The following is a 23,782-nucleotide window of genomic DNA, read 5'->3' as shown; positions in this document are numbered from 1 at the left end:
TACCACTAAAATGAAATATAAATATTGTGATACTCAACATTGTTTTACTGGATATGCTGTTCTTTAGTAACTTTGAAAGATTTTCTCTGTCAGGTATCACCCGAGACTATCCCATGGGTCTTCGCTGCCAGTGGCGATATGAGTCCTGTATGGATCCATGTTTTAGGACATGCAGTGATCCAATGGCTTTGAGCTGTGCTAACATTCTAAAGTAAGAATACAGATCATACTTGTAATACAAAAAGTATGATAATATATTTGTCACGAAAATAATACATATTATGCATATTTTCCTATTAAGTCTAAAAACAAGTTTTAAAAACTCTTTTTTAACATATAATAGTAAGTAAAAATAAAAAAAAATTCTCACATTTTCATTATGTTTCATTATATGGTAATCATTTAATTCAGCAATAAATAACCTAGGGATAAATGAATGGCAGGAAATGGATGACAACCACAGATAATACCGGGCTGTGCCTAAAGAGGTGTGTGTGTGTGTCTTTTGCATTGAGGGATTAATATCTGCATCCACATTGGTGAAGAGTCATGTAGAGTTATGCACATCAAACCAAACCTACATGTATGAACAAAAAAAGTATGTCTAAAAATAGTGTTAGGACAATATCTTAACCCCTGGAGGGAGATTAGTAAAATACTTTCATGACATGATCAGCCCATCGAGAAACTTGTAGCAAGGACCAATTTGAAATAGTACTGAATTAAACCTAATATTGTTATTCAAACTTAACTCTAACTGCAGATTGACTGGCAAGTGGCTGTTTTCAAATGAGGGAAAAAAATCACACAGCATATCCTGAGAAATAGAAAAGGAGGGAAGAGATGATCAAATCCACAAGCTGATATTTGCCTACTAGCTGATCAACAACGACTTCACCAATTAAAGGAACCACAATAATATGATTCAAAATAATCTAAATAGTAGAACTAATCCTTATACTAGAAAGATTCAGACAGTCTAACATTTGATGAGTTTCTGTTCTTTGGCATGCTGTTGGCAGTTTGGAGCTGGGGCAGAATGAAATGTTTCCAGGACTTGGAAATAAGAATTCCATGAAAACATCTCTTAAATCTGGTAGAGTTATGGTCCGAGGAGTGTTACTTTCCAAGTGCATGCATTATAATTTCTTTCAAAAGAAACATTCTGGTCGATTATAGAGGCATGAAAATGACTTCTCATGGATGTTCAGTGAAAAGCTGAATTTATTACTTCAGTTAAATGAAGGAAAATAAACAAGGAACACAAGGAATTAAATGAAGATTTTCATCTTGTTATACAGGGCCCAAGTACAGAGCAATGACCTCAATTATCCACTGATAAAACCAGCACAATCATAAACTGTGAGGCTTTACAAACTGGGAGATATACCAGAGAGAGTGAACAAAGATAATATAGTGTCTTATAGGTGTTTCAATTGTGCATTCATCTCTCATACTATAGCTGTATCTGCACAGTCCCGGAATGATGCACAGACCTTTTAATGGGCTGTACTGACAGAACATTAACTGCTGCAGAAGGCTGCAAAATAGATCATATGATACTGTCACTGGCCGGATTGAAGCTTGTGTGGTTTTCTCTGCAGGGTTGAAGGATGTGTTCCTCAGTGCCCAGATTACATGGTTCTAGATGAGGTCACTCAAAAATGTGTCTATCTGGAAGACTGTAAGTAAATGTATCTCAGTATCCTGTAGTAAGTAAATATTCTCAAGTATATAGCAAAACTGTCTTTGATATTTCTGCTTTAGAATTACTCTAAACACTTAAAAACGGTTGTTCTTCAATGTTTCTTTAGTAAAACAAAATGGTGCTATATAGATCCTTGAAGAATGAACAAACATTTTTATAACATCAAAAAGGGTTCTTCTATTATTACAAGCTTGATATTGTAAAAATTGAAGAACCTTTGTGGTGCCATATAGAACCCTTTTCTAAACAGTGCTATATAGAACCATGTCTAACACATTGGCCATCAATCTGAAGAATTCCTTTGTGATGCAAATAGCACCATTTTCTTTACTATAGAATCATCATTTTTAAGTGTGTAATTTACTCAGATTATTCAGTGATTTAAAATATCTGTGGAATTTTACTTATGTTGTTTTGTTTCCACTCTCCAATTCCATGCCATGTATATTTGTCTAATAGATGTTGTGTCTGTATTTAGGTATTAAGCCTCCAGTAATGCAAGTCTCCATTAGTAGCCAAGTAACAGAAGCACTCAACACAACAACCACTCCATCTTCTCCAGAGCAAAGCAGTAAGGCAACTACAACTATCAACCAAACTTTAACACCCCTACCAAGCACTGCTCTTGTAGCAGAAGAAACTGTGACAACTGTGAAAATGACTGCATCATCCTCAAAGGCACAAGCTTCCACTCAGAGAATCACTAAAATACCCAGTATGACATCATTTACTCCCCTCTTCACAGTTAGGACAAGAACACCACCAGTTTCAATCTTGCCTCTATTAACCTCTACAACTTTAAAACCAACAGTGTCTTCTTTATTATCTACTAGATTCAGCTATACTCTGATGTCTAGTGCCTTCACCCCTGGCTCTACAGATCCTTCCACTAGAATAAATACAATATCTGCTCCACTTTCTACCACCAGAAGCACTGCAGAGCCCATGTTTCATGTGTTACCTATTGATACCACCAGGACTGAACGCACCACACTCACACAAATTTCCACCATTACTCCGAGGATTTCAAAGCTCACTATATCCTCTCCAGTAACTAAAGCTTTGGCAAGTATGTCTGCTACCACAGCACCTGCAGCTGAATCTGCCCAATTACAAACACTCACTCTCATGACCCCTACGAGCAGTCCAACACATACCACAGTATTTAACACAGCAGCCAGCTCCTTAAGCACACTGAAATCAACACCAGTGGATAGCCCTGAAACAATAGATACATTGGTTGCTCAAACTACTGAGAAAATTATTCCCACATTCCATATTGTGGCAAAAAGTTCCGCAACATCCCACCCAATGAAAACCACTCCGACATTACTCCCAACACAATCAGTGCCTGCAGGTTCTGATTCTGAGCAAAGTGCAACCTCTGAAAAATCATCCTTATATAAAGAAACACACCAGTCTACTGCCAAAATTACAAGAGTGTCTTATGCATCTATGTTAAGGCCAATAGAAACGACAGCGACCTCAACATTTAAGCCATCACCTTTGATTTATACTTCTCTCTCACCTTGGTCTCCTAGTTTCCCAACTTTTGAGATTTTGCACACAGCCACATTTGGGACCACACCAACCAAATCCACTGATCCCATTTCAGTAGAACCTTCTCAAACAAGCACCAACATTTCAGCAGACACTTCCTCCACAAGCCCCACAAAGCCTCCTCTAACCCCACACACCTCTTTTTATCCTTCACCTACAGCTAATATAACGTCAGCACAAGCACTATCACATGTTTCACCAATTTATAAAACTACGAGAACTCCACAGGTGACTACTAGTGTATCTACAGTCACCACAATGAGCTACACAGAGCCATACATGAGTCCTTTCCCAGAGTCATCTTCACCAACTCCTTACCTGACAGATAAAGTCAGCACATCCTCTGCAGTTACAGATGAGACCAAGCCAATGGCAGCATCTCATGCTTATAAACCAGTGTCACTTAAAGTTGAAATCTCTACCTCAGCAATCTCAGCAGCAACAGAGTTTCCTAAAACCATTTCAAATATCATGGTCACCACAGCTGAGACCATCAATAAAACAGAGGAACCTCACACAACTTCAACAATCAGTGAGAAGTATTTCATTTATGGCACATCTACTCTAAGCTCAGACACATTCCAGCCAGAACCAGAGACAACTCATGCATTTCTGCATTCTGATAGAACCTCACTCTCTACTACAGAAGCCACACAACCATCATGGAGGTCACATCCATCTTACAGCTCCTTGACATCACTTTATAGAATGATTGTGTCAACAGAGACCACAAGAGTTACACAAGAAACAGCCAGGGTCACTGCGTCCAAACATGAATCTCTTTTAACAGGCAGTGAAAAGATCACAAAGATATCCAAAGATATAGTACCATCTACTTTTGGTCTTTTGGACAAAATAACTGTTTCTCCATCTGACCCTTCAAGCCCATCCTCAAACATTCCTAGCACAAAGACATCACAACAAAAGACTGAGTACACAGTGGTAATGGGCCCTACCAAAGCACCAGTCACTACCACATTAACTACCATTCCCACAGTGGCATATGATACTACAACTGTCCCTGAAAAAAATATTTCCTCAACAACTTCATCAGAACATCCACGAGATTGGATAATGTCAGGATTACAAAAGACCACAAAACAGCCATCTACTCTACACTTGTATCAAATAGCCACCACTGCAGTATTTATGCCATCTTCCTCTGGCCATGCTACAGAGACAACTCACTGGAGGACTACCTCAGATAACTCTAGTTTGATTACAGTTTCATCCACCACTGCAGATGGTGCTACCCCCAGCAATGCCTGCACTGTAAGTCCAAATAACATTTGTATATGTAGTCTTTGGTGTTAATGCACATTAATAGCACATTTTAAAACCTCACATCAATTTTGTACCTCTCTTTAAAGATTATTCTTGCTCAGTTAATACCGTCAATTAAAATCCAAAAACAAAACTGCGGATATGATCTGTTTTCGCATAATTATTTAAAATGAAAATATATGCTAGTCTGTGCTTTTCATATGTATTTTGGGCTATTGTGTAATTTTGTTTATTGTACAATTTATCTTCCTATTTTACTCAGGAAAACCCATGTTACAAAATAAATAAGCACAATTATAAGAGTTATATAGCAAATCTAAAAAAGACTATTCTTCTGCTCTGGCTGTAGTATGGTTATTCCCAATCATCATTATATATTATTTAACTGCAGCAGTGTAAGTCATTAAACCTTTAAAAATATAATCACACTTTGTATCATATGTATAATCAATTCAGTAATGTATTTAAGACAGTAATAATATTGTGTGTTCTTTGTGATGCCATGATGTGTGTCTTTGTAGCCACCATACTATGAAGTGGTAGATGAGTGTGTCAAGCACATTTGTATCAATGGCAAGATGCTTTTGTTTAATAAGTCCCAGAGCTGCCCATATGACTCTAGCCCTCCAAACTGCGGCCTGCTTGGTTTTGCTGTACTGGTTAATGGAGACAAGTGCTGTCCAAAGTGGAAATGCCCATGTGAGTCATACAAAAATATACACACATACACACACAATAAATCTTGAGGTCATGTGTTATAGTGCATTTCTCACTGTTAATTTTTGAAGTCAATTTGTGTAGGTTTATGTTCTAAAACCTGAAAATGTCATTCACTTTTATGTGTACAAAAGGAGGTTTAGGTTACTGTGCTTGTAAGACTGATGTAAAAATCACCCATTCTGTCCCTCATAAAAAAATAATAATAAAAAAAGATTTTGTGATGTCCTAAAACTGGTTGCAGCTTAATTCCCATATATGTACTGTATAATTTAGGAAATAGTATAGTTACAAAATCTCAGTTAGGCTTGAAATATACTTCTTGAATGGGAGCAAATGCCAATGCTCTGAAAATGCATGTTCCTGCTGTACAAACTCATCATGCACTCTTATTTTACTGTTACAGTTAAAACACGTAGTATTCAGGGGACCGATAGAGAACAAATCTTAGCCTCTGTAAACAGTATAGGGTTAAACATGTCAATAGTACAGGAGTGCCTGCTGCTTTACCTGTTGCATAGGTGAAAAAAAGAAAGACTCATTAGATGCTGTGGTATGGGGCTTCTGAATCTCTCTCGGTGGAATATACATTTATATGAGTGAACCAATTGTATATATAAACTGGACCCAATAATCCAGCTTTCAATGGGGAAACCTGTGGTGTTGTTTCCTGATTGGCTTCTCATGCAATGAACATGGGGAATGGGAGAGACCGCGCAAGCGCGTACATGAATCTTGAAAAGGTTGGTGCTGCAGAACCAGAAATCCATAGGGAGGAGTTGGATATGACCCAGCTCCTCCCTCACTGTGTTTTCAATGGATTAGACTGACTCCTCACAGTACATCCTAACACTTACCCTAGCCCTAACCTTAACCTCCCATGAAGCAGGAGTTGGATGTGTGCTGAGCTGGATGTGATCCAACAGCACCCAGTGGATTTCTGGTTCTGCAGTGAGGAGTACTTGGTGAATCTCTAGTGTGCTATTCAAACATCCTGTAGAAGCTGTGCTGTAAAAAAAAAAAAAAAAAAGTCTTGTCCAGAACTGAGATGTTTATGTACTGATGCACACGATTAAGCATAGACTAAAGTAAGCCTTCTGCACTACATTTGGCATTTGACATAACCGTTACTGGAGAATATTTCTGTTCTAGTCATAAACTGTCTGTATGAATTTTGAAATATATGTGAAAATATAAGTTTAGTTTAAATCATAAATTATAATTCTCGTAATACTTGCTTATCACTGCAATGGCATTTTCTTTATTCTCTCTGTATTTAGCAAGATTCTTATATAATTTTCTTGAACCAGACACTGACTGCCCCATATTAACATGTATATATGTATACACAATCACAAACATGCACACACATATAATTACAAGTCAGTCAAAGATTATGGGAGACATCATACAAGAATTCTTAAAATGAACAGCCGCAAATGTTGGCAATATAATCAATGGCATTGCTTCATGAACAGCTGTTTTAAGGTGTGTAATATAAATATACACTTTTCACCACGATTAAGAGACTACATTTCATTGCCAGTGAAATAAGTTTGAGCAGCACTGGGCAAATCTCTGTGCTTCTGGATTATGCTAAAAAGTTTGAAGAGTTTCTTCTACAAACATTACAGGATGGTGTATTTAGTCATAGCTTTATCATGTCATCTTTAGCATTGTTGTGGAAAAATGTACATTTTTAAATTATGATGAGATTGTTAGGCTTATGGGTCAAATGACATAAGTTTCATTCTCTGTAGAAGAGAACCTGGGTCGTGTCGTAATTGGAAACGACTCAGAGATACCTTTATTATTAGTTCAAACACACCCTGAAATGAATGGGAGTAAATGGAGAATTACTCTCAAATTGTCCTTTTGTAGCTCCATCATTCGTTTCCTCTGGCATGCTTTGGAAGGCAAGTCTTGCTGGCCTGCCATGACAGTTGACTTATAGACAGCTTGAGTTTCACTGTCGTTCCCCTTGCGTCAACGCTCAGTATGCAGCTTGTGACACATTTTGAAAGCAATTACACGTGAAACATAATCTGCATAGCTCAAAGCATCTGAAGCTGAAGCATGTATGTTTCCATCCTTAGGAATTGCTTCACAAGTGGTGCTGTTTTTCAAATACTCAAGTTTGGAGAATGATTCTTATGGGGGTGTTCTACTCTGCTTCATATAAGCGAGAATTTGTGTTCTGTTTAATGTCTATTCTGTAGGTCGGTGTTCAGTCTTTCCTGATCTGAATGTGGTCACATTTGATGGAAACAATGTGGCCATGTATAAAGCTGCCTCATATATTATTACAAAAATTCCTAATGAGACGGTCAGTATCCTGGTCCAGGACTGCCCAAGCTCAGACAACACAGTAAGACAATTTTTCCTTTTTTTTTTTTACATTATTGCTTTTCTCCTTTTAACCTACTCCCATTCTCTTCCCTCACTCTAGTTTAAAGCAACTGTATATACATTTTTTTACATAAAATTACAGCTTTGAAATCATTGTAATTCTCCACATGCCTTTAATAGGGAGAAAGGCTTCTCTCGTGGCTATTCTTAACTTAGAATGGTATAAAATGCACTTTATGTAACTTTAGTAGCCCGGTTGTAAATATCTCGCTAGAACTTTACAGCATAAGTCACCGGTGCTAATTTTGAACAAGCTACTCGATCCTGTGGCCTGTAACATTGCTGCTAGTAGCTACTAACATAAACCAAGTGCCTCTGTGCCTAGCTAGTGGCCCGTAACACTGATTCAAGCAACTACTAACATTGACAGGGGGCCTGTATATCCGGCCCATGACACTGCCACTAGTAGCTGCTAACATTGAATGAGGAGCTCCATGTCCAGCCACTAGCAGTTCAGTACTAGGTGCACTAGGATATCAGTAGTGCACCTGAATTACATAGTCATATTTAAAAGTCAAGATAGCCCAGGTCACATGTGTTCTTGATTATATAACTTAAAAACAACACACCTTCTACATGGGATTAATTATTTCAAGTTTCTTGAATTTTTATTTCAGTCATTATTTTTTTATTTCAGTTCCTTTATTACAGTTTTTTATATTGGGGGAAAAAATATAAACTTTATGTATACACTGATTGATCACTTTATTAGGAACACCTAACTTGTATCTACACTCATTCTAACTGGTCAGAACTGCATTTTTCAGGTACTATTTTTCAGAATATATGTAACTTATTCTGGATATCTACACAGCTTATGTGGACCTTCACACACCTTTGCTTGGCAGCGCTGAACATTACCTATGAATCCCAGCAAGTGCTCATCAATCGCCTACAGAGACGTGTGAGTATCTGTATCTGTAGGAAGAAATCATGTGATTGTAAGTAAAAGTCATATCCACAAACCAATCATCCATATTGTACATGTGCAAATGTGTTTCTAATCTATAAGCTTTGTGTGACTGTATGCTGAATATAAATGGTGCTGATATCCAACTTTCACAGGTTTATGTAAACACTAGGTATGCAAAGCCATGGTTTAAGAAGTATGGATTTGAGGTTTTAGATACAGGGAACATGTATCTGATACGGAGTCCTTCTGGCCTGAGGATCCAGTGGTTCCACAGCACAGGCATGATGGTGATTGAGACAGAGCCTTACAACAACAAACTCCCCACCATGGGGCTATGCGGTATGCAGCAAATTATCACAAGAATACAATACAATGGAACACCATATTCTCCTCACTTTTCTAAATATAATGTAGTATAAAAGCAAATTTACTTTTACCATGTACTGTTCACTTCTGAGTCTCTAAGCTAAACGGTCATTGCCAAAAATACAGCTAATTTAAAATGCTCCAGTTGCTGAATAGTGCAAAAACGCTTTATAATCTCCAAAGCAAAGTATTGCCTGTAGAATGAAACATTCTGGGGCAGCAGACATGGACCTGGTTTTACCAGAAAGTTATAATCCTCATTGGAAATATTCTACAGCATTAGGTTGTTAGCATTAGCTCTGAGATGAGCTGAATTGGCATTTATAATCCAGAAGTAACCATCCAATATCACCAAATAATGCTTTAATGCTCTAATAGCTGAAGTAATTTTGTGTTGTTTTATGAATAATTGTAATTTTACCAAGTCTACTTGATAATATAGCCAAAAGTGGCAGTCATAGAGGTCCAAGCATTACCAGTCTTTATTAGTCCTATCAATTATTTTATCAGTCTTAACACAATATATTAAATTCTTGATCTTTTTTGAGCTTCAGTGTCTTATACTTCTCTCATCATACAAACTTCATTATTCTACAGATTGTTCTTCACTTTTATAAAGACAGCTTAGGGGGTCGAACACAGACTGGCCAGTAAAAAAGTAAAAAAAAGTGCAAAAAGTGCAGCACATGGCTTTGCATGCATTCATGCACACTACTTAAAAGTTGGGATTATTAAGGAATCAATCACTAATTTATTTTTTGTTTTAGTTTTTTTTTGCATTATCATTATTAGAAACAGATAAAATAATCTAATAAAATAATAACAGTATGGCTATTTGAAGATAAACATAACCTCACAATGTTGTATGTGTACAAGTTTTCTAAGGACTACCTTAATTATTAGCTCTATCAAACATTATTAGTCCTATCAGTCTTCAGTAACATAATGAAAAAAATTACTATAATTAAAGTTCAGAGCTTTATATAACTCTGAAGATACAAACTTCCCTATGCTTCAGGTTGTTCTTCACTTTTATAAAGACACCTCAGGTTGGATCCAAACACAGATTGGTAATTCCCTTCAAAAACTGTTGTCTGCTGCGTATTTCCGGGAGGATAGAATACCCTAAAGCTTTGCACACTTAGGTGGGCGTGCGCATTTGAGGGGCATTAGGGCATAAGTAATTATTGGGAAGGGATAATCAAACTAATAGTATAAAATGTCTCTTACATTTTGACTTTGCCTCCAGCAGAGCAAAGTATTCTATTTATTTATCTATTTTATTATTTTTTTTTGTATGAAATTATTTCCTGACAAGGGCCTGACAGGAGCTGTTAAAAGAACATTAAAGATGGTTCACATAGCACTAGAGCTGCACAATATGTTCAAAAATGTTGTCACCATATAAATCTCAATATTTGTCATGATATAAAAATTTGTCACACTGTTATAATTTTTAGAGAACACCCTTTCAAAAACATACATTACACCATACAGTGGGGAAAATAAGTCTTTGATACACTGCCGAATTTGCAAGTTTTCCCACCTACAAGGAATGGAGAGGTCTGTAATTTTTATTGTAGGTACACTTCAACTCTGAGAGACAGATTAAAAAAAAAAATCACATTGTACATAATTGCATATAATATGTATTTGATACAATAGAAAAACAACTTAATGTTTGGTACAGAAAATTTTGTTTCTTAACCAATTTTGTACACACTGCAGCAGGGATTTTGGCCCACTCCTCCATACAGATATTCTCAAGATCTTTCAGGTTTCAGGTTTGCCACTGGGCAACATCGAGTTTCAGCTCCCTCCAAAGATTTTCTATCGGGTTCATGTCTGGAGACTGGCTAGGCCACGCCATGATCTTGAAATGCTTCTTATCGAGCCACTCCTTAGTTGCCCTGGGTGTGTGTTTTTAAAGTCATTGTCAGGCTGGAAGGCCCAGCCATGCCCATCTTTTCAATGCTCTTACTGAGTGAAGGAGCTTGTTGGCCAAAATCTTGCAATATATGATCCCATCCAGCCTCCTTTCAATACGGTGCAGTCGTCCTGTCCCCTTTGCAAAAAGCACCCCAAAATATGATGTTTCCACCCCCATGCTTCACGGTTGGGACAGTATTCTTGGGGTTGTACTCACCCTTCTCCTTCCTCCAAACACTGCAAGTGGAGTTGATACCAAAAAGCTCTATATTGGTCTCATCTGACCACATGACCTTCTCCCATGCCTCTTCTGGATCATCCAGATGGTCACTGGTGAAATTCAAACAGGCCTGGACATTTGCTTGTGTAAGCAGGGGGACCTTGCCTGTCTTGCAGGATTTTAATCCATGATGGCCGTAGTGTGTTACTAACGGTCATTTTTGAGACTGTGTTCCCAGCTCTCTTAAGGTCATTGACCAGGTCCTCACATGTAGTTCTGGGCTGATTCCTGACCTTTCTCAGAATCATCCTTACCCCACATGGTGAGATCTTGCATGGAGCCCTAGACAAATAAAGACTGATTCATCTTGTGTTTCTTCAATTTTCTAATAATTGTGCCGACACTTGTTGCCTTCTCACCAAGCTGCTTGCCTATTGTCCTGTAGCCCATGGAGTTGCAGGTGTACAATGTTGTCCCTGGAGTCCTTAGACAGCTCTTTGGTCTTGGGCATGGTGGAGAGTTTGGAGTGTGATTGTTTGAATGTGTGGACAGTTGTCTTTAATACAGGTAACGTGTTGAAACAGGTGAAATTAATACAGGTAATTAATGCAGAATAGGTCTGTGAGAGCCAGAATTCATGCTGGTTGGTAGGTGAACAAATACATAGTTCATGCAATAAAATGCAAATTATTCTATTTATTATTTAAAAATCTTACAATTTGATTTTCTGTGTATCAACTGTGTATTATAATGAACTGTATGTTCATTATAATACTACATTTAAATTTTTATTATCAGACAATAATATAAATGCATATAGCATGCAAATTGCTAAAATACACAAAAACTGGAATGATGTAAATCATTTTTATTATCCTTTTTATAGGATAATATATATATATATAATTTTATATTATTATCCTATTTTATATATTAAATAATTCTAAGATATTTAACAGTTAAGGAGCATTTTGGAACACTTAACCTTGGATTATGGAACTGGATTAAGGAATTTAAGGGAACATCTAGGGGTTTATGATGATTTCCTTATGAAAAAAAAAATAGGTTTCACTTAAAGCATTCTGCAACACACTTAACTTTTAAGGGAGGTTTAAGGGCAACCTTAAGGGAACTTTTCCACTTTAATGTATCTGGTCACAGAACTTTAAACATATTGCACTTATACCATTAGAAAGCTTTTAATAGTGGGAAAACTAGAATGCTTTTTGCAATAAATTTCTAGCATGGGGTGGCACAGTGACACAGCTTCAGGGTCCTGTGGTTGTGGGTTTGAGCCCTGCTCTGGGTCTGTGAAGAGTTTGTTGTGTTCTCCCTTTGTCTGCGTAGGTTTCCTCTAGGTGCTTCGGTTTCCTCCCACGTTGGTAGGTGGATAGGCAACTCAAATGTGTCCATAGACACATAGTGAATGTGTTAGTCTGTGTCGCCCTGTGAAGGACTGGCGCCCGCTCCAAGGTGTGTTCCTGCCTTGCACCCAGTGATTCCGGGTAGGCTCCGGACCCACCGTGACCCTGAACAGGATAAGTGGTTACAGACAATGAATGAATGAATGAATATCTAGCATGTTTTTTACCAAGAGAAGCAGCCTCATCTATAGTATCAGATCTAATCGTGAGCAGGGAAAATAAAACAGCGCACACCTTGCATGAGGACAGTGCACTGCACCTGAGTTCTGACAGGGGCTAGCCATACCTGATCATGTAGCACACAAACCGCATATGTGCTTACATGCAGGCCTAATTTCCTCCAGATATGATGCTTGGCATTCAGGCCAAAGAATTCAATCTTTGTTTCATCAGACCAGATGATTTTGTTTCTCATGGTCTCAGAGTCTTTATGGTGCCTTTTGTCAAACTCCAAAAAATCCTGACGTGACATTTACAGAGGAGAGAAATGGTATCCATCTGGAAGGTCCTCCTCTTTCCTTCTTAGTCAAGAAGGTGACCTTAGAGTTCTTGGTCACCTCCCTGACTAAGGCTCTTCTACCTAGATCACTCAGATTGGCCGGTTGGCCAGCTCTAGGAAGAGTCCCAGTGGTTTCAAACATCTTCAATTTACAGATGATGGGAGGCCACTGTGCTCAATCTGTGAGTGCCAATGACAGAACAACATAGCACTACACTCCTTTTTTCACACATACTGATGCTATCCAGTATACTGTTTAATTCAGTATACCATCTAAAATTTGTCCTACGATCTGCATTTTTTACATACCATAATACAGTATGCAACAAAAAAGCACAGAGCACAAACAGTTAGCACTCCTTTTGCTAGTGGCAATAGGCTAGTGCATGTACAGAAAAACCAGGGTGGTTTTAGCTTCTTCATGATTTAAAATAAACCCACCCACACTGCGACTGACTTGAGGTTATGAAAGAGGGGTTGTTTACCAGCAACTTTGAGAAACAGAAAATAACTCTCTCACACAGACACAAAGAAAAATATACATACCTTGAAACTGCCAGAAATCTTTATAATACAAAAACACATTTTTGGGCATACTGCCAAGCCCTTAACATACACATCCAACCAGCCTCATTGGATCCAAAAACCTTACTATTGGGAATATTCAGCATAAAATAAAATTAAGAAAAATATTCTACAATTTCTTTTCATTCTGAAATCCAAACTTAATTGCTGTTTCATCTATTCCTGCAGGTTGTTGTGACGGTAACCCATTAAATGATCTGACTTTGTCCAACGGTACTGTTATGGATGATATTGAAGATCCAGCAGCGTTCATTGATAGCTGGCAGGTTCCTAACACCACCAGTTATATTAGTCAAAATAGGAGGAGGGATTTCAACTGCTCTACCAGTGACTGCTCCAACTGCATTAACATGCTCAACAACCTCACCTTCATTGCCTGTCATCCATATGTACATAACATCTTAAACCTATTTTCCCATATATATATATATATATATATTCTTATGAAGCTTTTTAATCTTTTTTGTAACTTTGTTTAGCTTCATAACTATGACTATTTTAAGTGTGCTTTTGTGAAACAAAAATCTTGACATCTTTGACCTGAAGTTTAAACCCATAATATGCTCACCCATTTCAGATGCACAACATCACTCAAACATACAAATCTCACATATGCTAAAGCTGTGCTTTGTGTGTGTGCATTGTATCAGGTTCCACCAGGCATATTCTGTGAAGTTTGGGTACGTGATGCAGAGTATGTAAATAATCCCTGTGTGGCTCTAGCTGCATATGTTGCTTCCTGCCACAAGTTCAACATCTGCATTGAGTGGAGAAGCCCAGAATTCTGTCGTAAGTTTCAACAGGAAATACATTTTCACAAATTACTGTCAAAAATCATATTTCTGAAGAAGCAATATTAATTAACTTATATGTTGAAAACAATCTGAAACCAAAATTGCCAGCTCAATTTTGTTTTTGTTTGTTGTCTTAAGGACAAAATTCTTGTTGTACAATAAACACTGAATCAAGTGTTTTAGCTTCCTCAATATTAGGCTTCCATGTGCCAGCGGGTTGGGAAAATCTCATGAAATGTGATTACTGGTAATACATGCTGCACAAGGGTATTTGTAGGTTCTAGTTAGGTATCTGCTATGGCATTTGTGGCTTGTGGCTGCTAGGATGTTGCTTAGTGATTGCTAGGTTGTTGTTAGGTGTTTCCTATTATATCCCACTTGGTTGATGTTGTGGTGCTGTGGCTGCAGCCCCATCTCAGTCTGTGTGGCTTGGGTCATGGTTTCAAACTCTGCTTTTTAAAATTTTAATATCTTGAAGACTGTAAGAGGAATATAGACTTCAAAATATAGGTGGAATGATAATAGCTAGATGATTGCCGCAGCTACTCATTTTTTCACTCTGTCTGGTTGTTACTCAGATACCCATTACAAATTAATAACTTACAGAATCATAAACTCACTATGCAGATATACATCATGGATTAATATTCACTGTCACTACTACAGATTTTATCAAAGTCAGCCATTACCCATGCGGTTGATGGTGAGTGAACACCCACTGGCTGAATGGGTAATTACAGTTTTGAAATGCAGGAGAAATCCCTGACAGCTATTCACCTGAAATACCATAGCAGAAACCATAGTAACCACCTGAAACATCTTATACCCAGAATAACATGAGTGCCCTTACAACACATGGAAACCACTTGAAATGTGCTACCATTTTGCATTTTCTCTAGCAAAGCACTCTTTTAGGCTAGCCGAAAATGTTTGTAGGTGTGAGTATGTGAGCAAATGTATTTGTGTTGCCCTGTGAGGGACTGGGGCCCTCTCCAGGGTGTGTTACCACCCTGTGCCCAGTTATTCTGGGTAGGTCTGGACCCACTGCGACCCTGAACTGCATAAGTTACAAACAGTGAATGATGAAAAATGCCCTCTTTTAGTTTATATTGCTCCTGCCATGCATCATTTAATTATTTGATATCAAACCCATTGATTCCCATGTAGAGTCTTGTATCTGTTCAAGGTTTCTTTCTTCCATTGGAGGGATGTTATTCTTGACAGAATCACCTCAGCTTAATCGTTAATCGTTTATTCATTTCTGTAATTTAGGGTTGTTTTGGGTCCAGAGCCTACCTGGAATCACTAGGCTCAGTTTGTGTTTAGAAATAAAAAATAAGCATTTTTAATAAGCAATAAAAATAAATTTGAACTGAACTAAAATGTAGTACTATATTATAAAAATAAAAGGAAGTTTAATCAATTGTTATCATGAAAAGATTTTCATAAATTATCTCATAGTGCAGATAGGTTATTTTGGTATGATTTTGTGTTTAAGGATGTGTGTTGGTGTTTGTTCTCTGTAGCGTTTGTGTGCCCTGAGACATTGCGTTACCAAGCATGTCTGCCTGCTTGCACAGCTCCGTCTTGTCCAAACCAGGATTTTGAATTTGATGCTGAGCATTTCTCAGGCATGGCTGAGGGCTGTGTTTGTCCTGAGGGAACTCTCCTTCATCGCCTACACTCCACACTCTGCATTCCACCTATTAAGTGTGGTATGCCCCACTTCCCTTTACTTTTTCTTGTTGTCTGTCAGTTTATTTTATGCCTTTCTCTTGTGCGTTCTGTTTCTCTTTCTGCATATTTCTTTCATTCAATGTTCTTCCTTTATCTCTCTCTCTCTTTCTCTCTCTCTCTCTATCTATTTATCTATCTATCTCTCTATCCATGTCATGTTTTCTCACTCCCCCTCATTTCCTCTTTAAAGTCTCATTATTCTCTTGTCTTATCTCTCTCTCCATTTTTCTGAATATAGACAGTTCTATGAAAAAGTTTGTATATTTGTCACACTCAGATATTTTAGATCATCAAACTAATTGTGATATAATATTAAAACAATGATATTAAACAAAAATAACTTTGTAATGGTCATTGCATTTATTAATGATACATTTTTATTTTAAACCTATATAACCCATAATGAAACAAGAGCAAAGAGAAACTAGGCAAACCTAGTTTTGCAGGACCACCATTATCCATATAGCATGGTCACAGAGGTGTTTCTGACATTTCAAAAACAGGAAATGGAAGGGCTGGAGCAGCTTTTGTGCTTCATATCAGTGTCTTTGTTTACTTGTGGTTTTTATTTTGTGATTGTGTTGTACAGAAAATATGGAGGGCAGGACTAATAATTGAAGTTATGTGATAACATAATTTTGGGAGTACGACCAAGCCCGAAGTCCGCCTCTCAGCCCTAAATATACACCCCGCAAATTCACGTCATTTTCGCATCGGACAAACTTGCTGTCACGCCTTCGTCCTGTCTAGTCTGTTGTCCCCGGTCATGTGTTCCTTTTAGCACATGGCTATGTTTTGTTTATTTCCTTGTCTCCGCCCTCGTCCCGCCTTTGTTCCGCCTCCTCGTCCGTGTCATGTGTTAACCCGTCCTCCTCGTTATCTGTCCAGGTGTGTCTCGTTTTTGTCAGTATTTAAGCCCTCTTGTTTCATGTCCTGTTTGTCGTACATTTCTCCTTTGTCCTTAGTCGTATCAGTCGTGTTATTTAGTTTGTCTGTCTGTCTCTGCAGTTTGACTTTAGTTGTTTCAAATCCAGTTGTTTCGTTTCCTTTCACCGTTTCGTTCCCCAGTCTAGTCTGTCTATGTGTTAGTTTCGTTTCATTTCGTGTTTTGTTGTATCAACTGTCGCCTGTTGTTGTTTTGTTATTTCTTTCGTTATAATTAAACGTTTTCTGTGTTTTAGCAAGTGCGTCCGTCTCCGTCAGTCCGCCCGTGATCCATGAATCGAGTGATTGCGCCAGCGCGAGTAGAAGGAATCGCCGAAAGAAACGTGGTGGAGTCACCCCCTCGATGGTCGATTACCCCCTCAGGTCCGGAGAAATTTTTTTGGGGGGGTTAAGGGTAGGGGGACGACGGAGGTGGGGCTAACAGGGGCGCACCACTGAGGGATCTAATGGGTGCGCCTGTGAAACCCGCTAAACCCTCTACAGCTCCAGCGCGAGCCCGGCGAGCAGTTCAAACCCCTGTCCTCGTAAAAGCGGCGTCTCCAGCCGCGCCTGTCTTCGTGAGCGCGGTGCCAACGGCCGCTCCGGTTTCCTTGAAAGCGGCGCCTACGGCCGCTCCGGTCTCCTTGAAAGCGGCGTCTCCAGCCACTTCTGTATTCATGAACGCGGCGTCTCCTGCCGCGCCTGTCTTCGTGAGCGCGACGCCCGCCTCTCGTGTCTCCGTGGACGACGTCGCAGATTCCTCTGCCTCCGTGGACGTCGTCACAGTTTCTCCTGTCTCCGTGAACGACGTCGCAGATTCCTCTGCCTCCGTGGACGTCGTCACAGTTTCTCCTGTCTCCGTGGACGACGTCGCAGATTCCTCTGCCTCCGTGGACGTCGTCGCAGTTTCTCCTGTTTCCATGGACGTCGTCGCTAGGCCCCCAGTTCCCAAGCACCTCTCTGTACTCCCTCCTGACCTCCAGGAGAAGCTTACAAGCCTCATGGCACGCCTGGAGGTCTCCTTGAAGGCGGCGTCCGCCGCTCACGTCTCCGTGAGTGCGGTACCCGCCGTTCCTGTCTCTGTGGACGACGTCGCAGATTCCTCTGCCTCCGTAGACGTCGTTGCAGTCTCTCATGTCTCCGTGGACGACGTCGCAGATTCCTCTGCCTCCGTGGACGTCGTCGCAGTTTTTCCTGTCTCCGTGGACGACGTCGCAGATTCCTCTGCCTCCGTGGACGTCGTCGCAGTTTTTCCTGTCTCCGTGGATGACGTCGCAGATTCCTCTGCCTCCGTGGACATCGTCGCAGTTTCACCTGTCTCCGTGGACGACGTCGCAGATTCCTCTGCCTCCGTGGACGTCGTCGCTGTTTCTCCTGTCTCCGTGGACGTTGTCGCAGGTTCCCCTGTCTCCGTGGACGTCGTCGCAGGTTCCTCTGTCTCCGTGGACGTCGTCGCAGGTTCCCCTGCCTCCGTGGACGTCGTCGCAGGTTCCCCTGCCTCCGTGGACGTCGTCGCAGGTTCCCCTGCCTCCGTGGACGACGTCACTGCAGGCTCCCCTGTCTCCGTGGACGACGTCACTGCAGGCTCCCCTGTCTCCGTGGACGACGTCACTGCAGGCTCCCCTGTCTCCGTGGAAGACGTCACTGCAGGCTCCCCTGTCTCCGTGGACGACGTCACTGCAGGCTCCCCTGTCTCCGTGGACGACGTCACTGCAGGCTCCCCTGTCTCCGTGGACGTCACTGCAGGCTCCTCTGTCTCCGTGGACGTCACTGCAGGCTCCCCTGTCTCCATGGACGTCAGTGCAGGGCCCCCTGTCTCCGTGGACGTCACTGCAGGGCCCCCTGTCTCCGTGGACGTCACTGCAGGGTCTCCTGTCCCCGTGACTGTGGCTACGGCCGCTCCTGTCCCCGTGACTGTGGCTACGGCCGCTCCTGTCCCCGTGACTGTGGCCGTCATGTCCGTAGGTCGGCCCGAAGGACTTCGGGGCCGATCCCTAGAGTTGTGCCCAGGCTGGCTTCTCAGACTGCCCCACAAACATTTGCCAGTCCTGGGCACCCCCCTGTTATATTGGTTCCCTTGTCTGTCCCTGTCCTGGTTCCTGTCTCTGTCCTTGTCCCTGTGCCCTTGTCTGCCTTTGTCTCTGTCCCTGTCCCGGTCACTGTATTCGTGTCTGTCCCCCTGAATGTCTTGGTCCCTGTTCCCCTGCCTAGTCCAGTCCAGTCCCCTGTCTTGCCCCCAGTCCAGTCCTTGTTTCAACCCTCTGTCCCGTCTCCTGTCCAGGTCCCATTTCAACCCTCTGTCTCGTCTCAGGTCCAGTCCCCTGTTAATCATGTCCAGTCATCTGTCCCCAAACATGTTCAGTCCCTGTATCCATCCAGTGTTCAATCACCTGTCTTGTCTCATGTCCAGTTCCCTGTTAGTCCTGTCCAGCCCGTTTCAACCCTCTGTCCCGTCTCCAGTCCAGTCCCCGTTGCAGTCTAGTGTCATGTCACCTGTCCTGTCTTCTGTCCAGTCACAGACCCCTTTACAGTCTAAAGTTTCTGTCCGGTCCAGTGTCTTGTCACCAGTCTCTGCTCCTGTCCATTCCCAGCACCCAGTCCTGTCATCTGTCCAGTTCCCGTATCAGTCCAATGTTCAGTCACATGTCTTGTCCCCACTCCAGTCCCATTTCCTGTCACCTGTCCATGTCCAGTTGTCTGTCCCCAAACATGTCCAGTCCCCTGTTAATCATGTCCAGTCCTCTGTCCCCAAACATGTCAAGTCCCCGTGTTCGTCCAGTGTTCAGTCACCTGTCTTGTTTCCAGTCCAGTCTCCCTTTCAACCCTCTGTCTTGTCTCAAGTCCTGTCACCTGTCCCGTCTTCTGTCCAGTCCCTGTTCCCATCCAGTGTCATGTCCAATGTCAAAAACCCTGTTCAGTCTCCCGTCAAGTCTCATGTGTCCACTCCCGTCCTGTCCAGTCCGTTCTCGTCTCTTTTTCAGTCTCTTGTTTTCCCCCTTTGTCAGTCTCCCGTCATGTCCCATGTCCCATCTCATTTATCCGGTCCTGTCGTGTCCCCAGTTCCTGTGTCTGTTCCTGTCTAGTCTTGAGTGTTGTCTTCCGTCGTTTTGTTTTCCGTGCCCTCTCCTGTGCCAACTCCTGGGAGGTTTAGGAGTACGCACCCCGGGAGTTGCGCGTTCATGGGGGGGGCATCTGTCACACCTTCGTCCTGTCTAGTCTGTTGTCCCCGGTCATGTGCTCCTTTTAGCACATGGCTATGTTTTGTTTATTTCCTTGTCTCCGCCCTCGTCCCACCTTTGATCCGCCTCCTCGTCCATGTCATGTGTTAACCCGTCCTCCTCGTTATCTGTCCAGGTGTGTCTCGTTTGTGTCAGTATTTAAGCCCTCTTGTTTCATGTCCTGTTTGTCGTACATTTCTCCTTTGTCCTTAGTCGTATCAGTCGTGTTATTTAGTTTGTCTGTCTGTCTCTGCAGTTTGACTTTAGTTGTTTCAAATCCAGTTGTTTCATTTCCTTTCACCGTTTCGTTCCCCAGTCTAGTCTGTCTATGTGTTAGTTTCGTTTCATTTCGTGTTTTGTTGTATCAACTGTCGCCTGTCGTTGTTTTGTTATTTCTTTCGTTATAATTAAACGTTTTCTGTGTTTTAGCAAGTGCGTCCGTCTCCGTCAGTCCGCCTGTGATCCGTGATACTTGCTACGTTTAGTTCAGGAGACAGACTTGACTGCTTCACTACGTCAGCTCACTCCTCCGCGCTGGGCCATTTCTGCTGATCCTCATATTTGGAGCCGTGTTTGGCCATTATCAAGCCCACCTATCCTCCTGTTTTTCCCTTTCTCTGGCCAAACAGCTATGGGACTGCCTGGTATTTGAAGTTACAAACGGCCGTTGTCGCGCTTCGTCTGTTCTATGCTCTGCGGTCTTTCCCACTCCGGATCGGTGCTCCAGTGTCTTGCTTCTCCTCCCACTGCAACCGGCTTCCTGAGTGACCCTCCGCATCTGCCTCCGACGCTGGATTTTGTGCCTCCTCTTACCTTCATCTCCAGCTACGCTGCTACAGGACTGCCTCATGTTTGGGGAATACGAATCTATCATCGTCATGGCTGCTGCTGCACTGTTAAGAGTTCTGCTGTGTCTTGAGCCTCCCATTTCCTCCTCTCCGGCCAAACATTCAAGTAACGTGCTCTGAAACAATGACGTCCCCTTCGCTCACTCAGCTAATGAGAGAAACCCATCTGTCAGCGTATGGAGCCCCTGTGCAGCAATGCGATGACGTCACAACCTCCTATCTCAGACTCAACGCCCCCTGCTGGAGCATTCTTCGTCTACCCTGTCTAAGCTGGAGGCATTAGCCTCAATGTCTTATAGTCTTTGCTGTCTCAAAAGTCGGTGCCTTAGAGGGCTGTTTTGATAATAATATAACTACCTGAGCTGCATTAGATAATGGCTTGGAAGCTGCAATATTTACGCACATTACCAGAGCACCAGTTCACCTACACTGCTTGCCAAGATGGTCCTATTTGAAAATGTTGGAAAAGAAAGCAGGCAGCATGTTTAAGCCTTCATTCTAAATCGGCTCCTCCTAATCGGTGCTGCTGCAGACCCTCATCCCGACTCCTCTGCTTCTGTGCTTCTCCCACCCTCCGGCTTCCAGCTTATGCTCTCTTTTTAGATGCTGCTGTTCACTATTGTACTCCTCCCCTGTGCTGCTCTACAGCTTCTAGCCCCTGCTCTATTTTCAGGTGCTTCGGTGGACCTTCATCCCCCCCCCCCCCTTTTTTTGCTGCAGCACTCTCTCTGACTTTCCAGTTCATCGTCTTCTCAGGTGCTGTTACAAACCATGTCCTAATCCTCTCCCTTTTGCGGCTGTCCCACACCCCGCCCCTTCCTTTGCAGCACACCATCTACCTAATATGGACTTTCATCTTAATCCCCTTGTGGTTTCGCTGCATCCTGCATTTTCCTTTATAGCCCTCCTCTTTCATGCCGCAGACCTTCGTTCCAACCCCTAGCTTTGTGGCCGCACCGCCCGCCTCCAAATTTGCAGCTTGCGCTCTCTCCTCAGAAGCTGCTGTGGACACTCATCCCTCACAAACAAACAGCACCCTGCGTCCACTGTACGGCTTGCACTCTCACCTAGCTTTGCAGCTCGTGCTTTCTCCTATCACAGACCTTTGGCCCAGCCTCGCTTCTTTCCAATTACACTACTCCTATCTTATAATTTCAGCCCTCACTCCTTATCAGGTTCTGCCATGAACCTTCGCCCCATTCTCTCCTCTTGGCAACCAAGTTGCTCTCAGCATCTAACTTTCCAGCTAGTGCCTCCGAGGACCTTAATCCTTCATCTCTCTGCTAGTGACTGCAACTCACCCTGCCTCTTATGGTACTGTTCATACTGATTCCTCCAGCTGCTGTGGGCCTTCAACCTAGCCTCTCCTCTTCGCAACCACGCTGCTCTGAGCCCCTAAGTTTCAGCTTATGTTCTCTTCTCAGGCGTTGCCTTGGACCAGCCCCCCTACCCACCACTTGACGCTACCTCAAATTCAGTTCACCCTTTCACATGCAGCCACTTTGCTCTTGGCTTCTAACCTCCTCTGGCACCTGTTTTTTTTTCATCACCATCTAGGCATCTTTGCTATCTTTGAGTCAACTTTCTACCTTGCCACCTTGCTTGAGCTCGTCAGCACCTTTTGGATTTTGTCTCTTTCAGGGCTTGCTCCTCTGTGACAAACTGCCTTCTCTCTGTCTCACCGTTCCTGCAGTGCTGACCCTTTTTGGGCTTCTTATTTGGCTTCATCTGTCATCCCTCTAGATCACCCTTACATTCTCAATTCCCTTTATGCCATTCGAAAGGCACCATCATGTCAATACCTGCCAACGAAGGATATCTCGCTGTATTAATTGCTTTATTAATGCTCTGTAGTACTCTACTACAAGGCTGCTACTAATCCATTTTTCATCTATTGTTGCCAGCCTCACACCCCTCACCATTACACAACCACCATCAATTACATTGAGGACTTAGTAACACTCTGTCCAATGCATTCAGTCTGATGCACTATCATGGTGGCCCCAGATTAATGTCACTATTATTCTTACACTGTAGCTTAATCACATTTAGCTGGTGATACTTTAAAATCAGTAGTTGGTCAGTTTGATTTCCGTTGGTGCGATAATCTTGGCCATCTTAAGACCAACTCTGATTCTATCGCATTGTGCAAATATTACCCCTTTACCGCTGCGACATTTAAATACTCAAATTACCAGTCATCATAATCAATAAAAGACATTCAATTTATTCAGCCTAATGCTATTCCTCTACCACCTCACAAGGTGCTTATTAGTTCATTCATAGACTCACTAACCCCTTTCATTCAGAACACCAATGAAACCCTCGGCCAGAGTACCTGAACCTGTCCATTCTGTAACACTTAATGACCAGCATTCCTGTAAATTTTTGGGGGTCTGGCTTCATAGGCATTCATAAGCCACCCTAAACTCCTGCCCAACAACTTGAGTTCACCTCCCGGTTTCAGCCTCTACGGGTGTGGTCTGTACTAGAAAAATGCAGAAAATAAAAATTTTGTTCATAGTATGTAAGACTGGCATCAGTGTTTTTCTTGTTCATTTTATTTAAAAATAAATACTAGATGATCTACCACCAAAGAAAAAAGATGACCAAGAACATTCTGTTGATTTTAAGAATTACAATTACT

The 23,782-nt window shown here is 41.8% G+C and overlaps 1 protein-coding gene across 1 annotated transcript in view; it reads left to right on the top strand.

The window, feature by feature from the left end:
• The window catches only part of LOC136676794 (otogelin-like), a 474,914-nt gene that overhangs the window by 348,087 nt on the left and 103,045 nt on the right, over positions 1–23,782 (top strand). The window contains exons 34-44 of the mRNA XM_066654019.1: positions 94–211; positions 1,605–1,684; positions 2,187–3,303; positions 3,373–4,540; positions 5,074–5,251; positions 7,489–7,637; positions 8,493–8,582; positions 8,744–8,930; positions 13,783–14,003; positions 14,265–14,403; positions 15,935–16,123. Of these exons, the coding sequence (XP_066510116.1) occupies positions 94–211; positions 1,605–1,684; positions 2,187–3,303; positions 3,373–4,540; positions 5,074–5,251; positions 7,489–7,637; positions 8,493–8,582; positions 8,744–8,930; positions 13,783–14,003; positions 14,265–14,403; positions 15,935–16,123 (3,636 nt within the window). The remainder of the gene's footprint in view (positions 1–93; positions 212–1,604; positions 1,685–2,186; positions 3,304–3,372; positions 4,541–5,073; positions 5,252–7,488; positions 7,638–8,492; positions 8,583–8,743; positions 8,931–13,782; positions 14,004–14,264; positions 14,404–15,934; positions 16,124–23,782) is intronic.

This window comes from Hoplias malabaricus, chromosome X2 (genome assembly GCF_029633855.1).
Source record: "Hoplias malabaricus isolate fHopMal1 chromosome X2, fHopMal1.hap1, whole genome shotgun sequence".
Taxonomy (NCBI): domain Eukaryota; kingdom Metazoa; phylum Chordata; class Actinopteri; order Characiformes; family Erythrinidae; genus Hoplias; species Hoplias malabaricus.
Note: the sequence above shows the minus strand (reverse complement) of the source record. Positions and strands in the feature narration are given on the sequence as shown.